General features: G+C 44.1%; 1 protein-coding gene across 3 annotated transcripts in view; it reads right to left on the reverse strand.

Moving 5' to 3' along the window:
• Positions 1-22,161, reverse strand: part of LOC143292961 (protein white-like) — an 86,663-nt gene extending 64,502 nt beyond the window's left edge. For 2 of the 3 annotated variants that reach the window (XR_013056698.1, XM_076603685.1), the window contains exons 1-2: positions 16,652-16,764; positions 14,262-15,040 (exon numbers count right to left, since the gene is read on the reverse strand). Coding sequence is in view for 2 of the 3 variants with exons in the window: in XM_076603685.1 (XP_076459800.1) it covers positions 14,262-14,598 (337 nt within the window). In the remaining variant the exon portion in view is untranslated. Of the gene's footprint in view, positions 1-14,261; positions 15,041-16,651; positions 16,765-22,053 lie in introns of those variants that run through there. The other variant, XM_076603686.1, reaches the window with a different exon arrangement.
• Positions 22,162-22,701: the final 540 nt, after the last annotated feature.

The following is a 22,701-nucleotide window of genomic DNA, read 5'->3' on the forward strand; positions in this document are numbered from 1 at the left end:
CTCTTTCTCTCTCTCTCTCTCAAATGATGGACAATGTTTATAAACATAAACAAAATGTCATTCTGCTAGGAGATTTCAACATTAATCTGTTTAAACCACAACCCGCATGGGAATCAACTACTACTCTCTTTGGTTTGTATCAACTCATTCACAGTGCAACCACTGAGAATCACGAAGACGTCATCCACACTACTCGACCATATTTACACAAATAACAAAGATCTGGTGCACAACATAACAGTGTCCAACAAAAGCATCAGTGACCATTGTCCGGTTATCAGTGTACATGGTCTTGTAAACTTCCTCGGAAACAAAGCAAGGGCCACACAACGATCCAATACCGCTCTTTCAAAAAATTCAATTCCGCTGCTTTTTCCCTTGATTTGAGCTTGGCACCCTTCCATGAAGTATTCATGACTGCAGATCCCCCTCAAGCATTAACAGTATGGTATGAAACCTTTCTTGCAGTCGTTGACAGACATGCTCCTCTTCGGACGAGGAGAGTAAAACACAAAACACTTCCGAACTGGTTGACGCACGATCTCATCGTAGCTATGGCATTAAGAAATGTTTTAAAAGCTGCTGGGATGGAGACCGAATACAGAAAGCAAAGAAATAAAGTGTGTGATTTAGTTAAACAAGCAAAGTCAGATCATTTTAAGAGCCTTATCAACAATAACAGAGACACAGCAACACTATGGCGTGCTGTTAATGAAATTACAGATCAGTCTAAAAAGAACTTGAAGCAAATGCTGTCTCAACTATGTGGACAACGGGTTCACTCAATGACCATTTTCTAAAAACAGCTCAGTCAACACAGACATCTACAAACTATCTTCCTTCAAAATGTTATATAACCCCCAAGACGTTACAAGCATTTTGTCAAGAACGTCTTAAATCTGAATCATTCACTATCCCCCCACTTGCTGTTCATGAAGTTGGATCCTTAATCTCAAATCTAAAGAATAAGAAGGCAATGGGTCCAGACAATTTAAACGCATCTGTTATCAAACTTGCTTTGCCCAACATAGTAGACTCCCTTACGTATATTTACAATTTGTGCATTGAACAGAACAACGTTCCTGCTGCGCTAAAAACAGCAAAAGTAATCCCACTGCCAAAGTCAAAAGATATTACAGATCTCAACAACTTTAGACCAATTGTTATAGTGTGTCAGGCACCAATGGTAGAGATTTTGCAGCACACGTTGCTTACTGACAGACCCCTCCTACTCCCATCCCCCATCCTCTCCTTCCTTCCCCCTTCTCTTCTTACCAATACACTAAATGAACTCCTTCCTACCACTACTACCCCCTTTTAACACAATATCCCTACTGTCCGTTGTTTCCAAGCCTCTCGAAAAGCACATCCACAAACACCGCTTATGAAACACATGGAGCAAAGCAACCTCTTTCATCCCCTTCAGTCCGGCTTTCGCCGTTATCACTCCTGTCACACAGCCTTAACCCGACTTTATGACACGTGGTTATCTGCAATTAATCATAACAAGATCACTGGAACAGTTTTCCTCGATTTCAAGAAGGCCTTTGATCTTGTGGATCACGAAATACTGATAAACAAATTAAATGAGTATACTCAAAACCAGTCAGCTGTCTCATTCTTCCGGTCTTACCTGGAAAACAGAACACAGCGTGTTTACTTAAATGGCACGTACTCTTCTGAAGGTCATGTAGATCGTGGTGTACCGCAAGGCTCTATTCTTGGACCTCTACTCTTTTGCATCTATATAAATGACTTGCCGATGCACATATCACCTGGCAACGTCATCTCCCATCTGTTCGCTGATGACAGTTCTCTTCATTGTAGTGACGCCAACATCGATCTTGTACAATCATCGCTACAACAGGGAATAAATGACATCTCAGACTGGTGTTACCAGAATCACATGGAACTTAACCCACATAAGACAAAAAGTATGGCACTGACATCCAGACAAAAACACCAACGTAAGCCTCTCACTCTAAAACTTGAGGTAAACAAGAACTCAGTTGAACAAGTTTGTGAGCACCGCGTTCTTGGGGTAATAATTGATAACGAACTAAACTGGCAAGCTCATATTAACAATGTCTGCAAACAGTTAGCTCGCAATCTTTTCTTACTCAATAAACTTAGACATTATGTCGATGCTCCAACCCGAAAATTATTCTTCGGGGCACACTGTCTTTCTCATATCAATTATGCATCTACAGTCTGGAGCAATGCCAGTCACAACCAGCTAAAAAAAACAAACAAACAACAACAAAAAAAAACACCTCATTACATAAACGAGCAGCTAAACTTATTTTACTCGACCACTCACTATCAACAGATGAGAAATTAACAAAACTGGAAATATTACTACTGTACAAGCAATTTGAATACAATAAAATGGTCCTCATGTTCAAAGTACACAACCACATGTCACCACCGTACCTCAGTGAATTTGTTCAAAGGGCAACAGAGCGTTACGATTCAGATAATTATATTCTGCCTCGTGTACGCATTGACTTGTACAAATCTAGCTTTGCATTTTTTGGACCATCTGTTTGGAACTCTCTTCCTACGTTCGTCAAGACAGGCGATTCATTATCGTCCTTCAAATCAAGGGTACGAAAACTTCTGCTCCACAAACAATAGACCCCCAAACTAAATATAACCGGCCTAAAAACATCATGCCCTTTTTGTGAAATGTATGTGCTGTCTATTCCTTTACATACACTAACATGTCTCATCGTATTTTCAACCTTATGTGAATTTCATGTATTACATGCACACTGTTGATTGGATGTTATTGCCTGCCACATCCGCGTCAGATTTCTCGTCACTGTTGTATATGTACAGTGATATAACTATGTTTCACTGCTCTGTTTATACATTTTCATTTTAGTCGTGCCTCTTTCCTGAATTCTGTGTGGTGATTAATTTGACAGTCTTAATAACCCCTTTACTTCTTGATTTTTTTTCTTTTCTTTTTTCAATATCTGCTATTGTACTACAATATGATCTGTAATGCACTACGATACGATTTGATACCTAATTATGTTTATGTATGCATATGCATACATATCTGTATGTACATGTAGACATATGCATGCATGTGGGTATATGTGCTACTGTGTATATGCATAAAGGTGTGTGTGTTTGGGGACGAGTGTGTGCATATGTGTGTGGGTGGGTGGGTGTGAGTGTGTCAACGTGTTCCCTTCATTATATTTTTATGATGATGATGGTCCGTTGATTAGTATTATAATTATCATTAGTAGTAGTAGTAGTAGTAGTGGTGGTGGTGGTGGTGGTGGTGGTGGTGGCGGTGGTGGTGGTAGTGGTAGTGGTAGAATTTACCATTGTTATTATTGTTGTGTCTTATCGTTACTGTTTTTGTTGTCACAAGGACAGATTGGAAGAAAGGCAATGCCTAAAATCTTTATCCTTGAGTAATAAAGTTTTTTTAATCTTGAATCTTGAATCTCTCTCTCGGCACGACCATATGTATAATAGTGATAGATTTGCATAGCCTAGATTTTTCCGAAGACAACGCACAAGATAGAACCTTATAGTCCGAGAGCCGAGTCTATGTACAAGTACTAGAACGTTGTTTTCCATCATAAAGTTTTTTTCTTTGGTGATTCTGCTTCCTCAGGGTCTCTAGACTTCATATCAGTCGGGGGCCAACTTGTATCTTATGGGCATAATTTTTTCTGCTGGTTGAAATACACCAACCCCTCTCATGCAAGAATGATGACCGAGCGACTCATGGATGAGTCGACCTAGATTCGTGCAGGGGTGCTAATGCTATCAGCTTCTCTCGCAGTGATGTCACAGGCACAGAAATCTGCACAGCGCGGTCTGCTTCCCCCCTTCGTGATATATGGGCTCCGCTGGTTAAGGAACGCGCGCAGACGATGCTTCGCCACAACACACCTCCATGTACTAAAAACAAAAGAGTTGAGCGTCAAAATACATCATCACGGAAGGTCGCACGATGTCAGAGCAGGTGTGTGAAATACAGGATATTCCCACCATCAGGCGTCTCAGCAAAACAGAAACCAAGTCCGATCATCTGACACTTGGTGATGCTGCAGTTCAACGATACACGGGAAACAAGAAACCACTTATGCCAGAAGAACACTGCCTGCGACATGTCCCATCTCTGGTCTTTCTTGCCACACGACAGGTTTCTCTCAACAGAATTGCAACTGAAGATCTGTCATTTTTCAAACAGGTACTTGGAGAAGATGCGGGACCCGAGTATGGAGGTTATAACACACAACGTGCCCGCAGTGCAGGACAACAACCCCAACCTAAGACAGATGTGGTGTACAGCCCATTCCTGGACATGATCCCATCTGAGCCAGACACCATGAAGACAGCCATGGCTGAAGCCCAGTGTCTGACACAGCTCACTGGCCAGGAATGGACAATATTCACCAGTGACCAGCAGTTGTACAAAGAACTTGTCCACATCACATGGGTTGGCAAAGAACAGTTTCAGAAGTTCATCCCAAGACTTGGTGGTATGCACATGCTGATGAGTTTTGTTGGTGCTGTGGGGTACCTGATGGGAGGAAGCGGCATTGAAGACATACTTGGTTCAGCATTTGTGGGGGTGCCAAAAATGTTGACAGGGAAAAAATACCCACAAAATGTGAGAGCACTGAGACTTCTTGTTGAGGAGTTACTACGACCCATTCTCTCCAACACTGACGTGCACACCATGGCTGAACTTACGCAACGTCTCATGACCAAAAGTACCCAGAGTAAAAACGCAAGACTTTGGGTTGAGTGCCTCATTGACCCAGTGTTCATTATGATGGCCTTTGTTCGGGCTGAGAGAGAAGCTGACTGGACTCTTCACTTGTTTGCTGTGGAAAAGATGCTCCCCTACTTCTTTGCTTCTGGACACGTCAACTATGCTCGCTACGGTCTGTACTACCTCCGATCCATGCAGCGCCTACATCTAGCCGTCCTGAAGAGATTCATGGCTGGGGAACATGTCATGCACCATCAAGACGGCCTGTGGAATAGAGTTTGGTCAGATCTCTTCATTGAGACGACCTACATGCGCTATGGCCATGGGCCTTCAGGAATCATAGGCTCCACTCTCAATGAATCCACCCTTGCCATCTGGGCCTTTTCACAAAGTACGCTGACCCAGCTATTGAACGACCTCCAGGAAATCAAAGAAGGGGATGTTCAGACAGTTGTCAACACACACAAAGAAGAGCGTCACACACGCATCAAGGAGGATGCTGCTGACCGAGCAAAGATTCGAGAGACATTGTCTACCTGCATTGACATCCTGGACACCAGCAAACATCCTGACACAGGCCTCATCAACGTGTTTTCTGGCTGTGTCATTGATGACCCAACTGTCAATGTCCATGAGGCAGTAGAGATTGGTGCTGCAGAACAACAGGCGTTTGAGGGCGGATGGCCTGCCAGTTTCCATCTCAAACTCACAAAGAAAGTGAAGAACATGGCTGCAGTCATGAAAGTGACTGCAAAACATGCTAAAGTGGACACTGCTGTTGACACTGAGTTCATATATGCACGCGTTCTTGCCATTATGGCGACTTCCAGGGAATCCATTTCCATTGAGACTTTGTTTTCCCATGAACTAGCTCTTCAATCTACAGCCCTTTTTGATGAGAATGGTGACATGAGGACAACTAGCAAGGCTGCTCTGAAGAACAAAATACAGATTCTGTCTGGTGTTCGCAACCAAGAACCTCCCACTGTTGTCATCCTGGATGGCTGTGCAATTTTGTGGACAGTACCTTGGCCTGCAGCTCCAGTTAAAGTCTCGGCTTTCATCACAGCCGCAGTTGCCACCATTTTGCGACGAGTTCAGGCAGCACCAGTGTCACATGTGGTCTTCGACAGATACTACAAACTGAGCACAAAATCATGCTGTCGAACCGCCCGTCAGAAGGGGACTAGTCGTGTGTACAACCTGACTGAAGAGTCGCCTCTGCCACAGCAAAGTGTCATGCTGAAAGTCACAGCCAACAAGGAACAACTGATACAAATGATCGTACATCGGCTTTGCAGCATGCAGCCTCCACCAGGAACAGATGTTGTCATCACTGGGCCAGACCCACACCCCATACACATGGGGTCTGGACTTCAGCAAGACCCTCTGTATCATGAAGAAGCTGATGTGCTGATGGCGTTTCATGTCATCAACGAATCGTCATTAGGACAGAGGAACATCAGGGTTGTTTCTGATGACACCGATGTACTCATCATCTTGGCACATCATCTCCACATGAAGACCAAAGGACTGTCCCAAAATATGACTCTGTCCATTGAGTCGTGCACATCCACACATAATGTCATAAGCGTCAACGACGTTATCAGACAGCATGCAACCATAATGCCTAATCTGCTGGCAGCTCATGCACTGACTGGTTGTGACAGTTTCTTCCTTTGCTGGAATTGGAAAGATGACAGTCCTCAAGAAGCTTGAAGTATTCTCTGGTGAACTGAAGCTTGGGAAGATGTCTGTACCTTTCCAGGAAATCTCTGAGTCATGCCTTCAGTTCACTAATCTGCTCTATGGGGACGAGTCAGGGGCCAATCTGAACACCGTTCGAGCCAACATTTTCAGGAAGAGGATTGCTGGAAAGAGACACATTCCCCCAAAACTGAGTAGCCTTCCTCCGACAATGGCAAGTTTTCAAACAAGCACATTTTCAGGCTGTGCTGTGGCAAGCGGCAGGGGAGCCATCTCCTCCTGATCTGGATCCTGTTGAGTACGGATGGCAGCTACACCAGTTAACACTCCACCCAGCCCTTGGACTTGATACTCAGCTGCCAGCTCCTGATGAAATTCTCAATTTGGTCAGATGCAGCTGTAAAACTGGGTGCAGCACAGTACAGTGCACCTGCACCAAAATGTCTGTTACATGTACAGCATTTTGCAAATGCAGAGGAACAATTGCCTGCAATAATCCAATGACTGTCATTGCCCCGCCCTACTATGAGGATACATGACCTGTCTTCAGACGCCCTTCAGCCACTATTGATGTGAGAACTAGCAGCAGACACTGGTGAGTGTTCCAGTGTTTTCTCCCTGTTGAACAATTTAAGTGATTTTAATACAACGGTTTCAAGTGTTTTGCGGATCAGCACATTATATGAAAACTAGATGGCGGCCATCTTTATTTCTCTAAAGTAGCCATTTTATCGAATATTTGATGTGTATTTCATCAAGTGTGATTACTTTTCTTTCATTGCATGCTATTTAACTAAGTTTGTACATTTTTTATGTCTTTAAATGCATGATACCCATCACAACATCTTTCACTCTAATTCAATTCCGGCCATCTTGGATTTTCACTTTTAGACAATAATGCCCAAAGTTTAGCGTCTGGCCTCCATTAGATTTGAAATCAGCAATGAAAACTCAGTTAGAATCGCCAAAGAAAAAAACTTTATGACGCAAAACAAGCTTTTTCAGCGGGGCGCTTGGACTATTACATTGGAACATAAAGATGAATAGATATGTAAAGAGTGCTTTAATTATTCAAATTTAGATTCGGTGTCTCTGATACTGCTTGCCATTGTTTTAGATACAGAAACGTAAGTGAACAAGAACTTATGTGCCGCTTGTGCAGTCGGGCTAAAGAAGACTGACGAAATCCACTTTTGTTTTGTTGTCCTGCTTTTCGTGATCTTAGAGTGAAATTAATTCATTCGAAATATTATACAGAACCATGTCATTTTAGGCTAAATTTGTTGTTGTCAACAAGAAATGAGACAGGTCTTTTAAATTTAGCTATGCATATTTATGACTGAAGCAAGCAACTGAAGAGGCTACGCACTGCAGTCTCTTGATATTCGTTTGCAGACCTTACATCTGTTAACTGTTTCCTTTGTTAGTTCGTGAGAATCATGTATTATGTTCTTCGGTATATGGGGCCATGGCCTTATCTGAATAAACATTCATGTTCATGTTCTCTTTCTATATCTATCAATCTATATCTACGATAGGTAAACTTGCCTGGGAAGAAGGAACAAAAACCAACAACAGCAACAACAAAAAAACAGTTATATGCGAGCAAAAGCAACTGAAAGTGAGGTCATACGGCCGGAGAGAAAGGAAAGGAAAAGAGAGCGAGCGAGAGAGAGAAAGAAATGGATGAGGAGTAAAAGCGTGCACGAAGACTGTGGCATGAAGCTTGTGAAGCTTTTCTCAGCTGCCTGTTCAGTTGGATGCAGGCAGCCAGACATTTCGATCACTTACACAATTCTCACTCTTAGCTCTTTCGTTTAATTCTAGGTCTTGATAAGCGGCCAGTGACATGCACTAAACATGCCTCTAATGAAACGACCGGTCCAGTAACTAGTATCAAGATTCATGCAAGTTTAAAGGCCGGCCGTCGCTTTAAATCATTCGTGCATTATTCATATGTGATTCCGTGTGATTTGGGAGAATTCGACCAAAAGGGGGTGGAGTGGAGGAGGTGGGGCTGGAGGAATGGACTTTTTCGTCCAGCTGCTTGGAGAACATCATCGTAAGGCAACTTGAAAGGACACCCCAGAAATTAAATCGTGGGGGTTAAGGGGCGGGGAGCGTGACGAGGGTATGGGGGTGTGCAGTGAGATCAACTGATTTCAAACTTCACAAAAGAACGAAACAAATGTGAACCTTTGCATCACACTAAACTGCTGTGAAGCAGTTAAATATTGTCACATAATGTCGAAAACCTGTCAAGTTTTCAGAAACATATGTTTCCTGTACATTCAGAACTGGATGACCCCGAAGAATTAAATGCAATTAAATGCTGCGAAAAAGCAACAACAAAAAAAACAACAACAACTGAAGTCATGCTCCTACTAAGAAACGGGCCCTACAAAAAACTGACTCGATCTCTTCTATCGCTATTAGTATTGACTCAGGAATCTTCAAGCCACACGGCCCGTGTTTTTCTCACGAGGGCCACGGTGGGTGGGGGCTCCAGGGAAGTGGGCAGCCAACAGAAGATCAAGAGCAAGCAGAAGCAAATTTTATACGTTGCATCAGATTCTTGCTATCTATTCTCAAACGACTGAAAGAGTATGCAGAGTTTCATCAGTTTTATTTCAGTTGTATGCTCTCTCTCTCTCTCTCTCTCTGACATGAACTCTTCACGAATTTGACCTTCATACATCTCAGCTAGCGGGTCTGAAGCTTGCCTATGTCCCCCTGAAAGGTCTGGCTGCAGGTTAGTAACAGTTTTAACACCACAATCGTGACTCAATGTCAGCCGAGAGAAGGAGTTGTTACTGTGTGCACCAAGATCCAGCCACTGACACACACACACACACACACACACACACACACACACAAGGGTAAGTGACAGGGAAACAGACAGACATTGGTGCCTACACACTGACAGTCTGTCAGCACACTGAAAGGGTTTGTGTTCAAAGGGCTGACAAGGCCGGGGCTGAATGGCACAACATCTAAGAGAGACTGGACGAATAACTTTTCGACCTGACCTCACTGCTTGCAGACGACACGTCGTCGTCAGCCGGCACCAGCACTTCATCGGGGAACAGATAAACAAGTCCCATGAACAATGTAATGCCCCACTCCCATAATGTCCACTTGAGACCGTTTACTTTATTCGCACTGCATCTGGCAAAACTCCACAGCTGTAACTGATAGGTAAACACTGGTTTGCTGTCATGCACTGGCATGGTAATGCTTGGTCAGTCATTAATTTTGCGCTGAAGCATTACTTTTCTCTACGACAACTGTCACGGAATGGTCGTGTAATGCTTTGAATAAAATATCGCTCTTCTCGCTTTATCACAACATAACATGTAAAATCTTGTGCATTATGAGGTATACACTGACAAGCTGAGCATTGTTATTCAGTCTCTGAAATTGAATTGCATGATCACAACACATACCCTTTGTGGTTGTGTGTGTGTGTGTGTGTGTGTGTGTTTGTGTGTGTGTTCGCGCGCGTGCGTGAGTGTGTGTGTGTGTGTGTGTGTGTGTGTGTGTGTGTGTGTGTGTGTGTGTGCCACGTGTGTGTGTGTGCCACGTGTGTGTGTGTGTGTTCGCGCGCGTGCGTGAGTGTTTGTGTGTGTGTGTGTGTGTGTGCGCGCGCGTGTGTCAGTATGTGTGTGTGTGTGTGTGTTAGTGTGTGTGTGTGTGTGTGTGTGTGTGTGTGTTCTTGCCTACGTTAGTGTGTTCCTGCTGGAATGCACTTTGTGTGAAGCCAACTGTCTCAAGGACGCAATCATGGAAGGGTCAAAAGGCGTATCGCTCAGCTTGTAACCCAAGACTGACCTCAGTGACACAAGAAACGTCCAGAGGCAGTGAAAGAATTTAATGTCCTTTCTAGGGTAACGTGGCAGGTGCCATGATCGAGGCCAACAAGTATAACACAAAACTGACCGCTTAGCTCTCGGTTTCGCGTGAATGACGAGGACGAAACTTGGAGCCTCGGATTTCATTCCATTGCGTCGCAAGATAAACTACCGAGGCGTGGTTGAATGGAGAAAAAATGTGTGTGTGTTACAGGCCTCAGTGCGTGTGTGTGAAAAGGTGAGAGAGGTGCAGAAAGTGGAACGGGGCCATGAAGTGCCGAACAGAAGTGTTTGCAAAGTCTCGAAGAGAAGTGTGTGGAGACGTTTTGGTCTAAGCCGTCGATTTAAACGCTCGCGCGGGCGCGCACGCACACACACACACACACACACACACACCAAACAAATAATCACCCTATATGCCTATGTGCCCTCCTTATTACACCTTATCTGCGTTTACAGGACAACACTTGAAACGTTCATGTGTACAGTGTCTGTATTCATGTCGTATGTCATCAGATAAAGTTTATGGTCCACAACCATTTCTGTGAATGATATGACCGACGAAGATTGGTGGTGCAGATTTTGGATGTGTGTGCACATGCAGTGTGTGTGTGTGTGCGAGAGAGAGTGTGTGCGAGAGAGAGAGAGAGAGAGAGAGAGAGAGAGAGAGAGAGAGAGAGAGTGAATGTGTGTGTGTGTGTGTGTGTGTGTGTGTGTGCGAGTGTGTGTGCGGTTGTGTAAAAGAAGAGGAAGTGAGAGTGGCGGCGGGAGCAAACCGCTGATTTCCACCCGACCTGAGTCGACAGCACCGGAATGACACGCTTTTTAGAACACGTTCCATGTTTACTTTGAGCAAACTCTCAGCAAAACACGTCTGGCTGAGGTTGAAATGAACGAAATAACTTTTTTTTTTATGTATCTCCCGAAGGCTTTTAATTTTAGATTTTCATGTACTTAATATTCTTTCTTCTACTTCTAGCAGTACTTGTGGGTGCTTTGTTATTGTTTTTGTTGTTTTTACCTTTCGACCCTTTTACGCCGCTTTTTTTTTCGACCTAATTTCTTAGTGGCTTGCTTTGCATGCCTACTTTCGCAGTTTTCCTTTTTATCATCGATGAAAATAAAACCCTACTCATCAAAATCTCGAAACTCATTTTCCTTTTATCATCGATGAAAATAAAATCCTACTCATCGAAATATTGAGAACTGTTGCATTTTGGGATCACGATCGAGCAGATTTTTTAACTTGTTAAAAGACTTTGTGCATTTTTAATGTCAGTGTTCAGACTGTTCCAGTGCTTGATAACTCGATTAGTAAAACTGAACTTACGGATGTTAGTGTTACAATGTCGTAAGTAAAGGTCTGGCTCACTATCCCTTCCTTTGTATAATCTGCTAATTTTTTACATGTACTTTTCACTGACATTTTCTGGCAGATCATTGATAAATATAGAAAAAAGAATGGGACCTAGTATACTACCTTGTGGAATACCACTTAAAACATCAGTTACTTCTCATTAGAAGTTCCCAAGTCTTACTCTTTGTATTCTACATGTTAAAAAAGTTCTTTATCCATACAAGGAGTTTTCCCTCCATTCCATATGCTTCTAGCTTGATCAACAGTCTTTTGTGAGGAAATGTATCGAACGCCTACTTAATATTCAGATATATTGCATCTATTGTGTCTCCATTTGTGAGGAAATGTATCGAACTCCTACTTAATACTCAGAAATATTGCATTTATTGTGTCTCCATTGTCTAACTTAGCTGTAAAATCTTCCACTACTTCTAATAATTGTGTTACACATGATCTTTTCCTTCTAAAACCATGTTGACATTCAGAGTACAAGTTATTGTTCTGAAAGTGCTTAACTATAACATCCCGAATTATAGATGAGACGTACCTTTACATGATATGCATGCTAAACTTACTGGTCGATAATTTCCATAATCCATTTGGGATCCCTTTTAAAAGATTTCTTCTTTTGGGGGGCTTGGGGGTGGGAGAGGGGGTCAGGAAGGGAGGGGGCATAGAGGAAGAGGTGTGTGTAGAATGACGTCGTGTGGTGGCAGTGGTGAAGGTGTGTACATAGTGAGGGCGTGCGTGGGCATTATTATGTGTGTGCATTTTGAAAAATCTATAAATCATTGCCGCGTGTGTGTATATATCTCAGAGAGAGAGAGAGAGAGAGATAGATAGACAGAGAGAGAGAGAGAGCGAGAGACTGACTTAGAATGAGAGACGATCGAGATCGAGAGACAGAGAGCTAGGGAAAGAGAGAAAGAGACAGGGACAATGAGAGAGACAGAGAGAAACAGAGACAGAGAGAGAGAGACTCTAAAGGACGGGTATAGAATGGGAAAGAGAGAGACAGAGACACTAAAGGACGGGTATAGAATGGGAAAGAGAGAGACAGAGACACTAAAGGACGGGTATAGAATGGGAAAGAGAGAGACAGAGACACTAAAGGACGGGTATAGAATGGGAAAGAGAGAGACAGAGACACTAAAGGACGGGTATAGAATGGGAAAAAGAGAGACAGGCAGAGACAGACAGAGACACTGAGACAGAGAGGGACTGGAGAGACTCAGAGATAGACTGACATAGATGGAGAGAGAGAGAAACTGTTCATCCTTGACCCATGTTATCATACAATCACTTATCAATAGCACAGTCAGACAAGCTAGTCCTGTATCGCTGCGTACACGTGTTCGGGTCCACTCAGTTTCTGGGTTCGCCCACACGTAACACACAGTCGGGTTTTGAAGTCGACACATCTGGTGATGTAAATGACGGGGGTTATTTCTGCACCATGTGAGTGCAATGGCTTACACATATGGGTATTTGCAATACTCTCTCTTCTACTGAGCTTTGGTAAAACTTCGCGATGGGCTGCCCGCGAGCGAGGATCGTGGGTGTCCGACCTCCCAGCATGCATCGCAGCCCTGTATATATTGAGCCTACACTGTAGGTTTTGGCGATTTCAAGTTTGCAATACTCGTTCAACTTTCAATTATTATTCTAATACAAAGTAAGTTTTGCTCTTTTAATGTAAGACAGAGGTGATGCAGTTGCTTCTTAGCGCTTGCATCCCTTCCACCCATTTCCTCCACACCCTCACATTCTCCCACCCCCTTACTCCTACCCCCAGACCGGGAGCGTGTCGATACTCCCCCTTGTCGAATAAACTGCCTCCCTACCCCCCCCCCCCCCCACTCCCCGCCTGACCCCCACCCCCCCAACCTCTCCCTCCCCTCCCCCCTCAACTACCCCCACCCCCACCCACATTCGTACTCCCGCCCTCCCCCCCACCCCACCCCGGCACGATACTCTCAGATTGTCAGGTACAGTCCACGACAGCTGAAGAGTCAATTTTTCTTTTGTTGTACGTGCCCGAAATATACACGTGTTATTGCTATTCACTGCTTTCTTGTCAAATTTAGTGAACGTGTTCACTGTTGGTCATCCGGCAGCCTTGAGACTGTTCGCAGGGTACACGCCAACACTTGTATTTGTTGCTGCTATCGTTGACGATGAGCTTGTGGGTGTGTTGTGTGTTGTGACTTGTGTTTAACTGCCAGAAAAGATGAAGTCCCCGTCCGAGTGATTTCCCTCATGACTTTGTGTTTTGTGTTTGCTAGGAAATTGTAAGACGCACTTGTTTTCACTTAGGCTACTTTCACTAACGCACACACCAGTAAAAGCCTGTCTGATCAACTGACATTAATATTGCTGAGAATATATATATATATATATGCCTGTCATGATAGTGCTATTTTGACGTACATCCTCTCTCCCATCATCATTATCATCAGTCACAGTAGTAATACTAATGATAATAAAGAACAATAACAACACGGCTGACACGGCGTTAAACCAACTAACTAACAACGTCCACCTGTACTCACCTTCGGACTTACAATCAATAGAATTTGAAGTCTGTGGTACTCACCGCCTTTGATGATCGGTTTCCGACTGCCCCCATTGACCTGCACTGAACTGGAGCTGGCAGTGTAAAACGTCCCTTCTGCCGCCTGCACCTCCGTGCGGCTTTTCTTCTTGTTCTTCTCCCGGACGAACACTCTGATATCCTTCCATGATAAAGTAACGGGATTGGGCTCCATGACAACAGACTGTTTCCTCTGGCTCCGGGGTGTAGAAAAACTGCCGTAGTCCGGCGTGGGTTTCCTGAGAGCGGTCTCGTGGTCCGAAGTGGACTGTGGGCACAAGTCAACTGCGTGGCTACCCGAGTTCAGAAGGGGCCGGTCAATGGTAGTCACTTCTGCCATTGTTGTTGACTTAGGGAGGCGGGGCTTTTGAACGCTTCTTGACCAACCACGAGCTCTGAAGGGAGTGGGGCGTGGGGGTGGCAATGGGGTAACCAGATAAGTTTATGACGAACGATTTACAGGGCTGGCTTGCTGTTTCTTGAGTCTTATCCAAAATATTTTATCATCGGCCCAGTTTTGATGCCACGGTATCGAAGCTGTCCGTGTTTTTCTCGTTTGAATCTTTTCTTATTTTTTTCTTTTTCTTTTCTATTTGATTTTTTTTTTTTTTTTCAGTAGGGGATGCTGAGCTAAGTCTTTCGTTGATCAGTTGTGGCTGATTTCAGGTGTGATTCGACAAGTCAGTAAACTGACTGGCTTCGAGCTGGACGGTGGTGTTGAAATCACGTGCAGTGCCACGTGCCACTTGCACCTTTGCTGATCGTCAACGCTTGCCACTGACCTGCAACGACACATTGATTGTTCTTGTTAGGGGCGGACATTCAGCCGGTCAATCGCCATGGTTACACGTCTTACCGATTCTACTCTACGCCGCTGTGATGGATCGAACGCCTGTGGGGCAGCACTGAGGTTTGTGCACACGCATGCACGCCGGTAGATCCTTCCTCCCTACCCACGTTCACACACACACACACACACTTCAAGTCATTGAATTTCGCTAATCTCAACAGACCCACAATCGAAATGCATCCCATGCACTCATGTGGTGTGGACTTAAATCACAGCACTTAACAAGCTACCAAGCGCTAAGAAAATGAACAGCGTGGACGCAAACTGCACATTTAATTTACGGCATTCAACACGTAGGCTACACATAGACACACGTAACCATTCACACACACACGACACACACACACACATACTACATATATTGTATGTAATACACACACGCAGACACAAACGCGCACGGCACGCATAGATAAGACTGAGAGAGCGGAGAGAGAGGGTGACCGACTTTTCTTAGTTGAACGACGACTGTATGCAGCGTCTTTAGGCGAACGACAGTTCTTCAATAAGAAGTTTGTAAGTTTTTTTGTTTTTTGTTTTTTTTTGCCCGCAATGCACGCGCACGTGCGCACACACACGCACGCACACATCAGTACCACTGACACACACATACACACCATCATGATCAGTCGTGTTGAGGACCGTGCAATGCAAAACAATCACTCGTGCATCAAACATTCTACACACACACACACACACAGAGATTTATTTTTCTTTTTTTTATTGTGTATGCTCTCTCTCTCTCTCCAGGCTCACACACACACACACACACACACACCTTCCATTTCAGACAGATCACCTTATGCACTGGCACCCACACCCTGCCCCCCCTCCCAACAATCCTACTCGATGGCACAAGCTGTGATAATTGTTCAAATTAGTTGTTGTTGCTTTTGTCTGTTGACCAAAAAGCGTCTCCGCCTCTGCCAAGCTGCCTTCGTGGCCCCATCATGGCCGACACACTGAGGTATTTTGTGACTGACTTGCTCCGCGACTTGGGTAACTCCATCTGCATCAGTCAGATGTGGCATCACCTTTCTGTGTTCTCTCCCCAGTGAACCCGGCCGACTGGATGATTTTTTGTGTGTAAAACTAAAAGCAGCATAGATTAATGTCACAGGCCTTCACGCCGGCTTGCACCGCCCGGCGTACCGCGCACACGTACTCATGAGTCAGTGCACACGAACGAACAGTGTGAAATCTACATTCTCACCAAACCGATAAGGCGAAGCAGACATTCTGCAAGGAAAGCGGTTGTAAAATTCTCTAAGTTTCAGACAGTGAAAATAAATAATAACAATTGAATGCACAATACTCGGCATCTCATAAGTTTCATAACTCCATGATCACTTTATGCTCGTGAGAAAGCCGCTGAGCGCTAAGAATACTTTCTGTCCTTCACTGACGGGAAATAGGTCTACGGCTTTTTAACACCGGCCGTTGCCAGCGAGCTTATCGATCGATCAACTCTTGAGTACATCTTGAATACATAAATGAGGTAATCGTAACTGAGACCCTTGAGGACTTCGTTACTGTCGACTGTTACCTGATCTCGTTCACAACAGCGAATACACTTGTGTACAGTCTGCTTCACCAAATTCGACGGCACGTGGAAGATTTCTTTCTTTTGAGACCGCATGCGTCACAACAACGTTCGGCGATCTTGCGTGAAAGAAAAATGAAATGTTGCTTTGGTTATGCCCCTTCCCACTGACAGTTTCAAGTGCAGATGTACCGTTAGGGCGAGAAGACGGGTCGACAGAACGTAAGGAATAGTGTACCGCTGATGGCAAAAGTGGAAAGGAAAAAAACATTTGCAGTCCTCACCCGCCGCCCCCCCCCCCCCCCCCCCCCACACACACACACACCCCTCTCTCTCTCTCCAGTTGACGAGAGGCTTTTTGGGGTGTTTTTTTTCCATATTTTTTCTTCAGTCTTTTTCCTCCCCAGTTTTCTTTACTTCATTTAATCCGCTCCTCCTCAGTTCTTCATCTCCTGTAACAAAATTTAAATTTCTGTTTCAACCCGGCTTACTTCTTACTTATCTGGTTCAGCTAACTCCGTGAAAACTGCTCTCTCTCTCTCTCTCTCTCTCTGAGCTCTCTATCTATCCGTATCTCAGTACTCTATCTATCTATCCATATCTCCATATCTCTATCTAGGGGTGTGTGTGTGTGTGTGTGTGTGTGTGTGTGTGTGTGTGTGTGTGTGTGTGTGTGTGCACTGTACGGTGTGCGTGCCGAGTGCGTGCGCGCCAGTGTGTGTGTGTGTGAAGAGCGGAGAGAAAGAGAGGGCCGGGTGGGGTGGAGGAAGACTAAGACAATGCATCAGTTTAATTTAATGAAGAATAATCATGCAGTATTCAACGTCAGTTTCACATGAAATAATCCACTCATGATCAATGCAATGTAAAAGAAGTTAATTCAAGAAGTGTACTAGGATTAGGACTTCCACTGACGTTCTGATGAGTAGACCATCAGATAGCACACAAAAAAACAACGAAGCCACAGAAAGGTCTTGCGGTAATCAGATTTTCATTTGAAGTAATCCTCTCATTATTTGTAATCAGAGAGAGCAAGACAAGACACTGAGACAAATTCTTTATTTCAGTCGAGGATAATAGATAAGCACTGGCGCGCTTTTTTACGTCCAGTCCCCGCCCTGAACACGGTCTACGCTATACAACGCTACATAAAATCAAAAGCAAGAAGTGATAATAATAATATAATAATAATAATAACTTACTGAACATCTATATAGCGCGTTTCTCCAGAAATACTGCTCAAAGCGCTTTTCATTTCATTCCCCACTCCCCGTCTCCCCATCAACACTCCCCTCCACCCTCACCCCCACCCACTCACACACTCGGAAGCACGTGAAAAACTCCAGCAACTGAACATTGGAAACTACCCACCCACCTGTGACGCCCTCCACAAAACGCATCCCTGCAATACCGTCGCACTCAGGCACACGAACACTCATCAACATCCCTCTCCCCTATCCGCCCCTCCCGCCCACACACACACGGCAAACAGCTTCTCCACAACAAAACAAACACCCAAAACAAGGTCACACCAAGATTTTTTAAAAAAGAAAAAAAGAAAGAAAGAAAAAAGAAAAGGTCTTAAAACACTCGTGCGCGCGCGCGCACACACACACACACACACACGCGCGCACGCAATCACACACACACGCACTCACGGACACACACACGCACGCACTCACGTGCACGCACACACACATACACACCGCACACACACACACATACACACACACACACACACACACACACAGAGGCACAAGCATAGTGTTAATAAAATACATAGGAAAAAGAAATATAAAGAAGACACACACACACATACACATACACGAGCGCGCGCACGTATGCACACACACAGGCACAAGTATCAGTGGTATTAATAAAAAGGACATATGAAAATGAACATAAAAGTCACACACACACACACACACACACACACACACACACACACACACACACAGTTGTAGTTTATCCTTCGTATATCCCCCTTGAACCATCACCCCCTCCCTCAACCACGTATGTGTGAATGTTTGAATGTGTGTGTGTGTGTGTGTGTGTGTGTGTGTGTGTGTGTGGACTGAAAGACACCGGAAACGAATGATGAGCGCCTAAAGGCAGCTCTAAGTCGGCTCTACACCAATTTGTAAAGCGCACAGAGCTTGATCTTTGACCGACGATAGGTGCTACATAACCAGCCATATCAATCAAATATAAATGACAGAAACGGTTTGGGGATGCTGTTCGCTCCAATAGGTCTAAACAAAGTGGGTACAATTCTATTTCTTCCAGAGCATACTATCAGCATTTTCGAAATATGTTTAACGAAGTAAACACAAATTGTTTGGACAACAATGCTGATTTTTGTTATCATTACATTAATATTAATGTTCAGGTTCAGAACGATTGTGGTCAGTTCAGTGGACGAGCCGTTATCGGCCGAAGCCGAAACTATACATACATGTGCTATTAACGCTCTGAAGTCACAGGTAGCCGCAGGTCCTGGTGTCCGGACAAATGGTTGAGTTCTATAATTTAGAAACAACAACATTATTTTACAGTTTCTAAAAGCTAATCAATCACATTTAAATGGTCTATTTCCTGATGACCGGACAATGGCTGTCTTGTTGCTTTTAGCCTACATAAAAAGGTGACTAACAATCCTGAGTTAGAACTTTGAGCTGAAAGGTGAAGAAAAAGCTGCTTTTAAGTCCGGTACAACCGTTGTACCACTGGCCATGTATTTACTCTCGTGGCATGCTTTTAAAAGCAACAGTTAAGATACCGAAAATGTATAGAATATAGATTTGGTCTATTTATAGATTTCAAGAAAGAACCGCCTTCCAGCTGAACACTCTACTGTACTGAGGCGTCTATCTGTTGTAACGATTTGATACTTGACCTTACGAACATACGCTAATTGGTTGTAAATCTTAAGTCTTTCGTGCTGAAAATAGGCCCACAGCGAGGTAAGCGAACTTATTGTTGTGCTCTCATCCCCGTTATACCTTTTTGCCTAGTTTTCTTTATCGCGGCTTGCCCGTCGACGGGAGTAAGATGACTTGCTGATTGATTGTGCTCCGTGGTTTATCGTCATGATGCTTTTACTTAGGTTTTCCGATAACAGAGCACTGATGGAGTGCCTAGACTCACGGTAGATGAATGAAACAATGAAGGATAGATATCGCGCTCTTCCCTGCCCCCTCCACCCCACAACGTACACATACTCACAGACAGAGACAGAGACAGAAACACACACACACACACACTGACACAGGAGAGAGAGAGAGAGAGAGAGAGAGAGAGAGAGAGAGAGAGAGAGAGATGCCGTCTTCAGGGGCACAAAACTAACTGAAGAGGTTTGATTGGAACATGTAAACTATTAAATGATATGGATGGTATCGATCCAGTAAACTGTTTATTTAACGTGCATGTTAAATCTAAGAACTGCGACAGGAAATTATACATAGAACGCCCGCGAAAGTTACTTTTTCTGACAGTGGAAAACTACCTTATCATGTCAAATCATCCCCTAACTAATCCTATTAATCAAACAATAATATTTCATCATAATTTGATGAAACTGACAGTGCGTTTGGTTTGAAAACAACCCGAAGAATGTGGATTGAAGGAGGTCACAGTGGCTTTTGGTGAATTCATATTCACTGTGACCAGCGGGGCTCGGCAAAGAAAAGCGGGGCCCAACATTCCTCCTTTCGCCACTTTCATCTTCCCCGACCGAAGCTTCCCATTCACACCTGCGTGGAGTGATGAAAATCGATTTACTGCCTTAAGGGATTTCATGTATTTTACTGTTAATGTACTGATTATATTGGCGTGACATATGTGCGTGCATACGTGCCTACATCCACGTGCACGTGTGTATGTGAGAGTGTGTGTGTGTGCATTTCACTTATGTATACCATTTATTTCCTGGATGTTTTTATATGTGTATTGTTGAACAATGCCTTATGGTCTTAACGTATGTGTGTGTGTTTGCGTGCATGCGTGCGTGAGTGTTTGTGCCAGTGTATGTGTGTGCGTGCGCGTGCCGTCCGCGCGCGCGCGCGTGTGTGTGTGTGCGCGCGCTCATGTTATTTTAGCAATATATACCTTTCATTTGTAGGATGTTTTAATTTGTAAATATTGTTGTGCAGTACCCTATTGTCTAAACGTGAGTATGTGTGTGTGTGTGTGTGTGTGTGCGTGTGTGTGTGCGTGCGGGGGGGTTAGTCTATCGCTAGCTATTGGGAATTCTTATTTGACTAGTTTTAATCTCTTTTTATGTTGCGCATGATCATTTTATGTTGATGTTTACAACGAGCCTGTGATTGCACAAGTTAATTTCCATGTGGATTAATAAAGTGTTTTTGATTTGATATGATTTGATTTCCCGGTCGATGGACGTTGTGCCATGCCCAAACGCAGCTTAGACCGCTGACCACTAATGAACATTGGAAGTACAACGTCTAACTGATTTTGCCACGATGCCACCTTGAGTGTAGACACTGCAATCATATTGTTGAGATGAGGCGTAATGAGGGCTATGAAGGCATCAGCTGACAACCATTAGTGATGGATTGGACGATATGACGGGGACAGTCCGTCACATGGAGCTGTCACCACGGAGAATGGCGGAAGAAAGGGACGGTCCCCAACATGTAAAGGGACGGTCCCCAACATGTAAAGGGACAGTCCCCAACATGTAAAGGGACAGTCCCCAACATGTAAAGGGACGGTCCCCAACATGTAAAGGGACAGTCCCCAACATGTAAAGGGACAGTCCCCAACATGTAAAGGGGCGGTCCCCAACATGTAAAGGGACGGTCCCCAACATGTAAAGGGACAGTCCCCAACATGTAAAGGGACAGTCCCCAACAGATCTGTTTACCATACTCATACTGACTGTCCTCAGACATACTGACTCGTCTGAATGCTGCCTCTGAGACGGCCATTACTTTTACGATGCGCATTCGGGAAACGTTAAAGCTTCCATGCACACACACACACACACACACACACTGAGATGTGACACACTCATTGAGGAAAACCCGTTCGACAAACCCTTTATTGCGTGAAACCAATTACTTAAAGAACAGCATAACTTAATCCTTGTTCTTTTTTCATTTTCACTTTTATTATTATTATCATTATTATTATCACCATTATCTGAGCACCACTCATGATCTAAGAGCGGCTTCTACTCAACGGGCAAGCCTAAACACCCCCTACTCAGTGACACACATTCATGCGTTTGGCTGATCAGTCCTTTAAAAAAGATAGGTTAATAAAAATTCAACGCGAAAATATTGAATCTGTGTACCCATGCCTCATGACAAACAATTGCTAGTCAAAACTAAAATACTGACAGACAGACAGAGGGATAAACAACTAAACACTGCGAAACTCACCCACTTGTACCTGCGCGAACCAACCTGCTCAGTAGAGTGCGCGTGTGGAGAGCAGCGAAAGAAGAGGTGGGTTATATTTGTTCAAACGGTGCAAAGGTCAGCCACGACAGTTGGTCTCAACGCGCGCGAGGACTATGACAGTGCAATACGTGCGCGAGATCAGTTATTTGTGCGAGAGTTCTGTTGCGTAAGTGCACTTACTCTTGCACTGTGAACTTTCTGAAGGGGGTTGAGTTTTGCTTTTTCTCTTTCAGTTGTATTATCACCGACGGATCTAGAAACACAAGTTCAAGCAAAGGCGCTAATTCGCAGGGTCGCACGCACACATCTCTCCTCTTCCTTCCGCTTGCACGGAGCCCCACCTTCCTTCTGCCAGCAATAGAGATTTGTTCATGTTGCCATGGGATAATTGGTTCATGTTGGTGTTAAATAAGTCGTTAATGTTAGTGTGAGATAATTGGTTCAGTGATGATGTTAGTGTTAAATAATTCGTTGTTAGTGTGAGATAATTGGTTCATGTTGGTGTTAAATAATTCGTTGTTAGTGTGAGGTAATTGGTTTATGTTGGTGGGAGATAACTGGTTCATGTGTGTCAAATGGTTCATGTCAGTTTGAGATAATTGGTTCATGTTGGTGTGAAATAATGTT

Source organism: Babylonia areolata, chromosome 18 (genome assembly GCF_041734735.1).
Source record: "Babylonia areolata isolate BAREFJ2019XMU chromosome 18, ASM4173473v1, whole genome shotgun sequence".
Lineage (NCBI taxonomy): Eukaryota > Metazoa > Mollusca > Gastropoda > Neogastropoda > Buccinidae > Babylonia > Babylonia areolata.